At 40.0% G+C, this 10,697-nt stretch overlaps 1 protein-coding gene across 1 annotated transcript; it reads left to right on the top strand.

The window, feature by feature from the left end:
• The first annotated feature begins 3,136 nt into the window (after positions 1–3,136).
• Positions 3,137–3,481, top strand: LOC123628171 (60S ribosomal protein L30-like). Its single transcript, XM_045537822.1, has one exon. It carries the CDS (start codon positions 3,137–3,139, stop codon positions 3,479–3,481), a length of 345 nt encoding a protein of 114 aa, XP_045393778.1.
• The last annotated feature ends 7,216 nt before the right edge of the window (positions 3,482–10,697 follow it).

Raw genomic sequence — 10,697 nt, 5'->3', positions numbered from 1 at the left:
ACCTTGATAACAAGGCAAGGAAGGGGCACAACAAAAACAGAAAACTACAGACCAATATCCCTTATGAATATAGACACAAAAATCCTCAATGAAATATTGTACTAGCAAACTGAATTCAATAGTACATCAAAAAATTATCCACCATGACCAAGTTCGCTTCATCTCAAGGAAGCCAGGATGGTTCAACATACATAAAACAATAAAGGTGTTGAGCATTTAATGTCATAATAGGAAAAAAAGAAACCCCCAACAGGCAACTCCACACGTCCTGAACATTTTGAGGTGTGTCAGGAGAAGCTACTTCCTTGTTGCTAAAATATCTAAGCAAAGCTAACCACAGTCCTCTCTTGGCAAGCTCCAAGTATGTGCCAAGCTCTGGCATAGCTTCTTGCTTTACCTCTCTCCTCCTGCCATTAGTACTAGTTCATTTTTTTCCACTCAGGTGCAGGTGCAGCTGATGAACTGGGCTTCGTCTCTGCTGCTATTGCTCATTGAGGTATGTCTGTTTCAGGACAGCTGACCATCAGCTAGCCAGCTGCCCCAAAGCCCTGCTCACTAGGCAAGTGTCACCCCGGTTGTGGGGCAAGCTAAGCTTCGTAAAAAGTGGGTGCCTTTTAAAGTCACACCAAGGGGAGCTCCTTCCATTTTGAAAAGCCCCTCTTCAGCATATTGAATATTAAAACAAAAGTTTTCCTTCAATAATGTCTAAGGGATCATTCATCTTCTGAAATTTCTTAAGAATTAAAAAGATGCTATTGTAAGGGTCCTGTAGAACCCAGCCAGTCCGTGGCTTGTCTTGTTGGGAAACGAGGGTACCTGAAGCCCTGGATGCTGTCTTGATACTTGATACTACAGGCATGAGCCACCGCGCCCAGCTCTAATAAACTTTTGATTTAAATTTGTTTTGTTTCAATCCAATTTATACCTAACATTTATCCTCTTTATATTAATATTAAAGATAAGTAACCAATTGTACAAATTTATCAATCTATGTATTTGTGGAAGTTTAGCCTTTAAGTTAGACAATCACAAACTATATAGCTCCATCTCTATTTCAGTTCTTTTGCTGAGTGTCTATTCATTGCTTAAGTCTTTTTCTACGTGTACCCTTTTGTTGCATTGTCAAACATTTTGCCTTGCTTCATTAACTATAATTAAAAGTTTTCATTTATAAAACAAACAAAAAACCATATCCTAGGTTTGGAATCAATTTTTTATACTGAAATTAATGCAATACAAGTAAGACTTTAAATGAGCACTAAAAACATGATGCATGGCACCATTCCATCTATTTAGATCTCATGGTAATTAAATCCCTTTGGATAGTCGTAAGACAATCCAAGCCAGAGGACCAGTTAAACCACATGTTACAATTAAAAATAGCCAATTTCCCTCCAGTGTCTGACCTTACTATAATAAAATTCATAAAGAAAAAAGAATAGCGTGTTCTCTACCAAAGAGCACATTAGGAAGTTGTTTCTGAAAATTCTAACACAGAAGTATCCTGGAGTCAGAAGAGAAGATGGTGTCCAAGGCTATTCTTCAGAGTGAGGCCAGGAGTGGGAGCAGAAGAGCCAGTTTGTGGGAGCCCTGGCTGAAGCCACTCAGCTAATTGTTGGGGCTATTGCAGTCTCAGGGTCAAAGAAAGAATGCAAGCAAGAGCAGTGGCCCAGCAGGGAGCAGGTGACTTTGCTGGGCATGAGGGTCTTGAACAAATAGCTACACTTTCCCAGGGTCCTGAGGCAAGATACAAGAACCATTGCCACCAGTGTAAGAAGGCGGCAAGACTGGAAAGATCTCTGTTCCCTGGGCTCCCAGAACCTACCCTGTGCAACCACCCAAAGCTGAGGTAACCAAGGAAACAGTTCTCGGCCCATCAGCAAAACCCTTCCCTAGGCCTAGGGTCCTTCCACCAAGAAGAATTGTGTGTCAGTATAAATAAACTGGTCAGGCAACAGGTTCATTGCCTTCTCCCAAGTCCAAGGTGGAATCATGTCCTTTCTTGGCCTCAACCTTGAAATTACCACAGAGAGGCACAACAGACCACAAGATATACTTCACAGAGAGGCTGTTTTAACAACACAATCAATTCTGCTTGTGTTGCAGGTGTTTTCTCTGTTTGCATGTATATCACATATTATATATTATAGGGTGCATATTGCATCATACGTGAAAAAATCTGAACCTGAAAGATCCAATCCTTTAAGATGGATCCTGAGTGGCTAACTGGACCTAAATTTAAAATAAAGGCAATCAAACATTGGCTGACTAGAAGTCACACATGTACTCTGATTTGGGGGACTTTAGCACTTACTTGAACCAGCCAATCAGGGATCAGGTATATCAACCAATCAGGGATCAGCTGTATCAATCAAACAGGGCTCAGCTGTGCCAATCAATCAGAACTAAGCAAGTTTGAATCCTTCATTTGCATAAAGGTAACTTATTAGGAACTTGGGCAGGAACTTTTGCTACAAAACCCAAACTCTCTGTTCTCTAAAGTGTACCTTTGTTTTTCACCAAAGGGTGCGTCTTTTCAGTTTGCAAACTGTTCACTGGAATAGTCTTTTTCCTACATATTCCTTCTCAGAGAACTTTTGTTCACACATAAGTATGCATCAACACGTATCACACATTATACATAAAAATGACTCAGGTCCAAGTACATATTTTTTCTGAATCTGTCCTGAATTAAAAGTAAAATCTCGATTGTTCAAGAAGAAATGGGGCTGGATGCGTTGGCTCACGCCTGTAATCCTAGCACTCTGGGAGGCCGAGGTGGGAGGATCGCTGGAGGTCAGGAGTTCCAGACCAGCCTGAGCAAGAGCGAGACCCTGTCTCTACTAGAAATAGAAAGAAATTAGTCAGACAACTAAAAATATATAGAAAAAATTAGCCGGGGATGGTGGCGCATGCCTGTGGTCCCAGCTACTAGGGAGGCTGAGGCAGTAGGATTGCTTAAGCCCAGGAGTTTGAGGTTACTGTGAACTAGGCTGATGCCATGGCACTCTAGCTGGGCAACAGAGCAAGACCCTGTCTAAAAAAAAAAAATGAAGAAGAAGAAGAAATGGGAGGGCTCCCCAGCCATCTTGGTGGCTGGTCTTGTTGGCGGCCATCCCGCACCTAAGGCAGGAAGATGGTGGCCACAAAGACGAAAAAGTCATTGGAGTCGATCAACTCAAGGCTCCAACTCGTTATGAAAAGTGGAAAGTATGTGCTGGGGTATAAGCAGACTCTGAAGATGATCAGACAAGGCAAAGCGAAATTGGTCATCCCCGCCAACAACTGCCCAGCTTTGTGGAAATCTGAAATAGAGTACTATGCCATGTTAGCCAAAACTAGTGACCATCACTACAATGGCAATAATATTGAATTGGGCACAGCATGCGGAAAATACTACAGAGTATGTACACTGGCTATCATTGATCCAGGTGACTCTGATATCATTAGAAGCATGCCAGAACAGACCGGTGAAAAGTAAATTTTGCAAATGTTTTCTTTAATAAAACTTGACAGCACCTGTGATATAAAAAAGAAATGGAACAAAAAATTCAAAGTATTTCCTAGGCAACTGATAATGTGTTTATTTTATGATTGCAAGATTTAGCAAATGAAATTACAGATGCATAGTTAAATTTGAATTATAGATAAACCATAAATACATTTTTGATAAGTATGTACCATGCAATATTTGGGAAAAGCTTACACTTAAAATATTATTCATAGTTTATATGAAACTCAAATTTAACTATGGGTCTTGTATTTGATCTGACAACACAAGATTATCTCAACAAAATAAAAAATTTGATGATTTCTGAACTTTCAAGTTTCTTCTCATTTTTAAATGAAATACTGTATCATGTACCTAAAATGCATAATTTGCCATTATAAAAATTCAAACAATTCATGAAATTCCAAATCAGAGGGAACGAATCTCCTCACATCCTATGACCAACAAATAATCAAAGTTGATTGTGAACATCCTCACAGACATCTCTATGCATACAAAAATAAGGAAGAAGCAGTAATTGGATCCATTCATGCAGAGAAAGAATTCAATAAGACTGGACTCATACTACATATGCTATTAAAAGTAAAAAGATGTTAATTTTAATTTTACTCAAGTAACAAAAGAAAAATAAACCAAGGAAATTTAAAGAGCAGTTGAACTTCAGAAATATGTTTCTTGACCACAAAAGATATGATTTTCAGGATAGCCTGACATTCCCAGGCTATGACCTTGCCCCTTGAGGCATGTTGCTTATGACTCTTCCAAGCAACCTGCTTATCATTAAGAAGAGCTGGAAAATGTGCCAGAAAGAAGGGCCAAGTCAGGTGGAATCTAAACCTGCTTCATTATCATGAGGTTACTTGTCTTGGACACTTAGGATCTCTTGGTACTCAGTAGTTAAGATTTGAGATAAATTTACAGAAACTCACAGCCAGGGGTTGAGGGTGGGGAGCAAAGGTTTTATGGGAGCAGGACTTATAATGAGGAAGAACAGGGCAGAAGAATGGCATTCTAGGATTGTTGGCCTTGGAAGTTCTTGCAATTACATTTTACTGCTCCAGAGTTTTGAAAATTGCCTAAAATTAACTTCTCAGGCAAAGATTGTCAATTGGCAGCCACCAGGCTGAATATTGTATGTAGATCTGTTTTGGATGGACAGCACAATGTCAACAAAACACTTGAATTAGTTGGTGACATTTAAAGATTGAAAGGTTTTGTAACAGAGTAGTTGCACCTCCTCCCATAGATATGGAAGCATAAAATTGAGAACATGGAATATGTAGCAGAGGGAATGGCCTGGAAAAAATGGCAAAAGATGTTTTCTGTCTCTTTAAAACTTCCCCACTCTTTTTGGGAACTGAGGCCTTCATCCCTGCCTAGGGCAGGTGGTAGGGAGGTGCAGATGTCTTTTGTTCTTTGTGTTACAGGATATAGCTCAGCTGAACTGTGGCTCCATCCCAGGCCCAGCACCTGGTTGCCAGAGGTCTTCGTGGGCCTCCCAGGTGGGCGGAGGTCACAGGCTTTGTCTTCGGCAGAGTTGGAGCAATTAGAATTGTTAATGACAGTAGCCTAGAACTGAGGGCCCTCCCTTTAAAAGCTCTGTATTTCTGATTATGTATGGGAATTTAGATTTTGAGAGGATAGTCTGCCATTTTCCTCCTTTGCTGGCAAAGTAATAAACTTCTCTTTCCTTTTCAAACCAAACTTCTTGTTCTTCTGTTTTGGCCTTGAGGACAAGTGCTGAGCTTTTGGTAACAGTTTCATATAAACCTGATTCCTGCCTCCACTTTTCTTCCTGGCTCCATATTTCCACCAAGCAACACTGAGCTGGATATGAGTAATGGCATCCTCTTTGGAGGAGACATATTCTTTCCCAGTTCATCACAGTCCCCACCCTACTTGGTTCCCTCATTTTTGTTACCTGTCTGTCCATCTAGACATTGGATTTTGCAATACTTTATCGCTTTTTAAATAAGAGTTTTCATAAATTATAGAAAATGCCAAACACATACACAAGGGGAGAAACTCATAAAATGAGCCCCCATGTAGCCACACCCAGTTTTAACAGTTATCATTTGTATCCAATTTTGTGTCATAATTACCCTCATCCATTCTCCAACACACCTGCCTCTACCCATGGATTATTTTGAAGCAAATACAGACATCTTATCAAATCAGCAGAAAATACTTCAAGGTGTATTTTAAAGAGATAGATGATTTTTATAAGAATATCATTATCACAGTCAAAATGTAAACAATTTTTTACTATCATCAAGTACCTACTCTGCTCACTTTTAGAAATTCTTCTTCATGTTATTCACTTAATCTGATTTCTTTTCTTTGGCAAGAAAAGACAAATGGGAAGCATCAGTCTAGAAAATTGGGGTAGGGAGTAGAAACATGAATAGGACTCTCCAAACTCTACAAAACAGTGCATGAAATGATTATTTATGTCTGTATAACATATTGATTCCTTTATGAGTTTTTTTCTGATTTTTTGAAACATGCCTGATATATTTTCACCACTATACCTGAACACATTAGTCAGGCTATGATTTTTTGTTTTTAGGGACAAAAATCCCATTATGTTACCCAGGCTCAACTTGAACTCCTGGGATCAAGTTGAGCCCTTCCACCTCAGTCTCCCAAGTAGCCTGGACTACAGGTGCATGCCACCATCCCTGGCTATCGTGATTCTTTAGATGGGACAGCAGAAATATAAGGGGTTAAGTGACGGTCAAGGTTACAAAAACAGTAATAGAGCTGCGGCAAGAACCCAGACCACTTGACTCCCAATCTGGCCTTTTTCTGTTATGCCACAGAGGTAATGTGAGAACAACAGATTATAATGTGATAATAGGAGATAGCATGGAATAATAATAGCAAACATTTCTGCCTGCTTACTCTGTGGCTGCGCACAATGTCATTTATTCCCTCATCAATTCTATGACATAATATTCCCATCTTTATAGAGAAGGATGATGAAACCATAGAAATTAGGTAAATGCCAATGTACGAAAACAGCTGGAAGGTGGCAGAGGTGGGATTGGAAGCCAGATCTCTCTAACTGTGTTATCTCTTGACCAATATATGAAACTTGACAAAGCATGGGCTCTGGAGGCAGACAGACTTGGCATCAAATCCTGGTTCTCTTATTAGCTTTGGGCCATGAGCAACAGTTTCGTCCTCTTTAAATGGAGATACTAGTACCTCACTATTAGGATTTGTTTGAAGATTAAGTAAGATCATCCACATAAGTTATTCAACACATTGCTTGCCACAAGTAAAGGCCAAATATATGTTGGTAAGATTACCACAGTACTTTCTCCCCTAATATGCCTCAGCAAAAGGAAATTGTAGCTTATTCCCTATTCAGCCTCTTGAACTAGTCCCATCATATGTGACCTCAACAATATGTGGTTCAAGGTCAGTTCTTATTTATCTTATTCAGATTTTTTTTTTTTTTTGAGACAGAGTCTCGCTCTGTTGCCCGGGCTAGAGTGAGTGCCGTGGTGTCAGCCTAGCTCACAGCAACCTCAAACTCCTGGGTTTAAGGAATCCTACTGCTTCAGCCTCCCAAGTAGCTGGGACTACAGGCATGCGCAACCATGCCCAGCTAATTTTTTCTATATATATTTTTTAGTTGGCCAGATAATTTCTTTCTATTTTTAGTAGAGATGGGGTCTCGCTCTTGCTCAGGCTGGTCTCGAACTCCTGACCTCGAGTGATCCACCCGCCTTGGCCTCCCAGAGTGCTAGGATTACAGGCGTGAGCCACCACACCTGGCCTATCTTATTCAGTTTTTAAGTGAATAGGTGTTCTAACTCGAATTCTACTGATTTTAATTGCTTAGGGCACAAGAGTTTTTGCTTTGGAAGTTCAGAGTGCAGTCTACCAGAAGCTAGACTTCTCAGACTTTGATCCTAAGTAACTTATCAGACACATGAAGACCAATGCCAAGTGATTATAGGAAATCTCCTTTTCTGAGATATGAGGGAAAGATATACAGTCATGCGTTACATAATGACTTTTCAGTCAACGATGGACTGCATAAGATTATGGCCCCATAAGATTATAATGGAGCTAAAAAATTTCTATCACCTAGTGACTTTGTACTCATATTGTTGTAGGGCAACACAATACTAGTGTAAACAAACCTACTGTACTGCTGGCTGTATAAAAGTACAGCATATACAGTTATGTACAGTACACAATACTTGATAATGATAACAAACGACTATGTTACTGATTTGTGTATTTACTATACTATACTTTTTATCATTATTTTAGAGTGTATTCCTACTTATAAAATAAAATTTTAACTACAAAATAGCCTCTAAAGCAGGTCGTTCAGGAGATATTCTAGAAGAGGAATTGCTATCATAGCAGATGACAGCTCCATGGGCGTTACTGCCCCTAAAGACCTTCCAGTGGGACAAGATGTGGAGGTGGAAGACAGTGATATTGATGGTCCTGGCCGTGTGTAGACCTAGGCTAATGTGTGTGTGTTTATGTCTTAGTTTTTAACAAAAGAGTTTAAAAAGTAAAAAATAATTTTTTAAAATAGAGAAAAACTTACAAAATAAAGATATAAAGAAAGAAATGTACAACATATCTGTGTTTTAAGCTATGTGCTATTACAAAAAAGTCAGAAAGTTAAAAAATGTTAAAGCATATAAAGTAAAAAAGTTACAGTAAGCTAAGGTTAATTTATTATTTAAGAAAGAAAAATATTTTTTTTATAAATTTAGTGTAGCCTAAGTAAGTACACAGTCTTTATAAAGTCTACAGTAGCTAATGTCCTAGGCCTTCACATTCACTCACCGCTCACTCACTGACTCACCCAGAGCAAATTCCAGTCCTGCAAACTCCATTCATGGTAAGTGCCCTGCACAGGTGTGCCATTTTTTATCTTTTATACCATAATTTTACTGTACCTTTTCTATGTTTAGTTATGTTTAGATACACAAATACTTACTATGGCATTACAACTGCCTACAGTATTGAGTACAGTAACATGCCATACAGGTTTGTAGCTAGGAGCAATAAGCTAGACTATATAGCCTGGGTGTGTAGTAGGCTGTCCCGTCTAGGTTTGCACAAGTACACTCTGTGATGTTCACACACTGACAACATTGCCTAATGACGCATTTCTCAAAATATATCCTCATGATTAAGCAACGTGACTATATGTTTCAAAAATTTTTGGATACTGTAAAATCTTTATGATTCTGATCACCACAGGGAGAGATAACAAAAGTATAATTTCAATCTCTACTCCCCCTCCCCTGCACCTTTTTTTCTCTCTTTGTCCTTTTCTGAGTATCTCCAAAAGCACAAATGTTTCAATGATGAATGTAGAAGGACCAAATGGGTGTGCAGTGTAAGGTTTTTGGATGGTCAGTGCCAGAGAAAGACGAGTAGAGTTGAAAGGGTTAAGTAACGAGGTTTTATTAGAGCGCTCCCGGGTGGCGAGGTTTACGGGTCCCAAGAGTGGGGCCAGAGAAGTTGTGCTGCCCAGAAGTTTTGAGTAGGCTTATATATGTTTTTAGAGTTGGGGGATGGGTTTTTTTTTGGTATGAAGTGTGAGGAATTTCTTTGTTGCAGTTTTAGGGAGGGTATAGAGAAATAGGAGGTGCTTTTATCAGGGTGACCATCCAGGTGTGGTCATTCTTTAACTTAGCTGGGCCTAGCAGTTACTGTTTTTGGCAGGTCTCGTTGGCTTCTTCTTTTTTTCATTAGGGAAGGAAGGGGTGCCCGTACCAGCCTTATGTGCAGGAGTAGACAAAATGGCACAAAATGTGCCAAGCAGAAAAAAATTGTCTCTAAAGTGAATATGTACTGACTCCTGGAGCTTTCTTTAAACAGTCATATAAAGCACAACACAATGGGAACAATGGGGATGGGGGAAGACTCAACAAAAGAAAAAAAAAGACTCTTCCTGGCCAAGACACATGCATGGGTGCATGGATTACTCACGGACTTAACTCACTCTCCCACAGGGCCCACAGGCCCTGGGGAAGCAATGAACTCCTCTCTGCAAAAGCCCCACGTTACAAGTCTTTGCTTTGCTGGCACCTGACCCTTACAATTGTAAAGTAGGAGAGAAGAAAAGAATGAAAAGCAGCAGGGAAAAAGTGTATGCTTTCTCAACAGAGCCATCCTTCAGACTGGAAACATAAGCATTGTGAAACTAGCCTTCAATTAATTCCTGTGACAGGAAATTCTTGTATAATCATGGCTCCTTATCTGCACATACTACATTCACTTCACAGTATAGCCATGGTGTTCACAATTAACCATTTTTTCTCCTATTGGTGGGGAGGGGTAGTATTTTTCTTTTGTTGTGGTAAAATATACGATATAAATATTTTTTCTCCCATTTTTCAGAGTATAATTCAGTGGCATTAATTACATCCATACTTTTAACAGGAAACTGCCTTAAAGGAGCCTTGTATCTCTAGAAAGAACATAATGGTTTCTTAAAAGTAGGCCTAGCCTTCTTTCCCTGATGCCCCATTTTGTTGCCCACCCTGGCATCTCCACCTTTCTTTCACATGAAGAAGATACCATGAACTAAGCCAAGGTCTACCTGCTTCTTTCAAATCAAAAGATTTTTCTGGATCATTGCTTAAGGACCATGTCCTTTTTCTTGCTTCAGGCAGCACTAAACCAACAGGTTCCTCTTAAGTGTTAATTAGCTGGACCAGTGTTCTCTCAAGGATGATGAAGGCAACAACACACATTTGAAGATGTGACAGTCAACTGCTTAGCTGGGGAAGGCACAATAATGTGCTGTCCATGTGTTGGGCATGGTGGACAGGAAAGGGAGAAGAGCCTCACTTTTCTCACTTGATGGAGTGTCTCCTTGTGTTTCTGTTAAAGGGCAGGATTCTCCCACAACATGGATTCTATTCCCATGTCTCCTCCACAAAACAGGAGGGCAGCAAACAGAATTTGGAGAGCACCAGATGAATGCCTGGCTCCCACTTCTCCATAAAGCCCTGTTAGTAGCTCCTTAGGAAGTTTGCCTTAGAGGCCAGTGTTGTACCTGAGCTCATCAGCATTAATGGATCTTGGCCCTGCCTTGAGACATGACTGTTTTCTTATTAAGGCCTCGCACCACCCCATGTTGCACATGTATGTGGCCCCAATGGGGCAGGGTGGAGGTGAGTATGGGGTGTTG

This window comes from Lemur catta, chromosome X (genome assembly GCF_020740605.2).
Source record: "Lemur catta isolate mLemCat1 chromosome X, mLemCat1.pri, whole genome shotgun sequence".
Taxonomy (NCBI): domain Eukaryota; kingdom Metazoa; phylum Chordata; class Mammalia; order Primates; family Lemuridae; genus Lemur; species Lemur catta.
This window is presented reverse-complemented; position numbering and strand designations above follow the sequence as displayed.

Coding starts and splice junctions, on each gene's coding strand:
- LOC123628171 (XM_045537822.1), top strand. CDS start 3,137: ATGGTGGCCACAAAGACGAAAAAGTCATTGGAGTCGATCAACTCAAGG.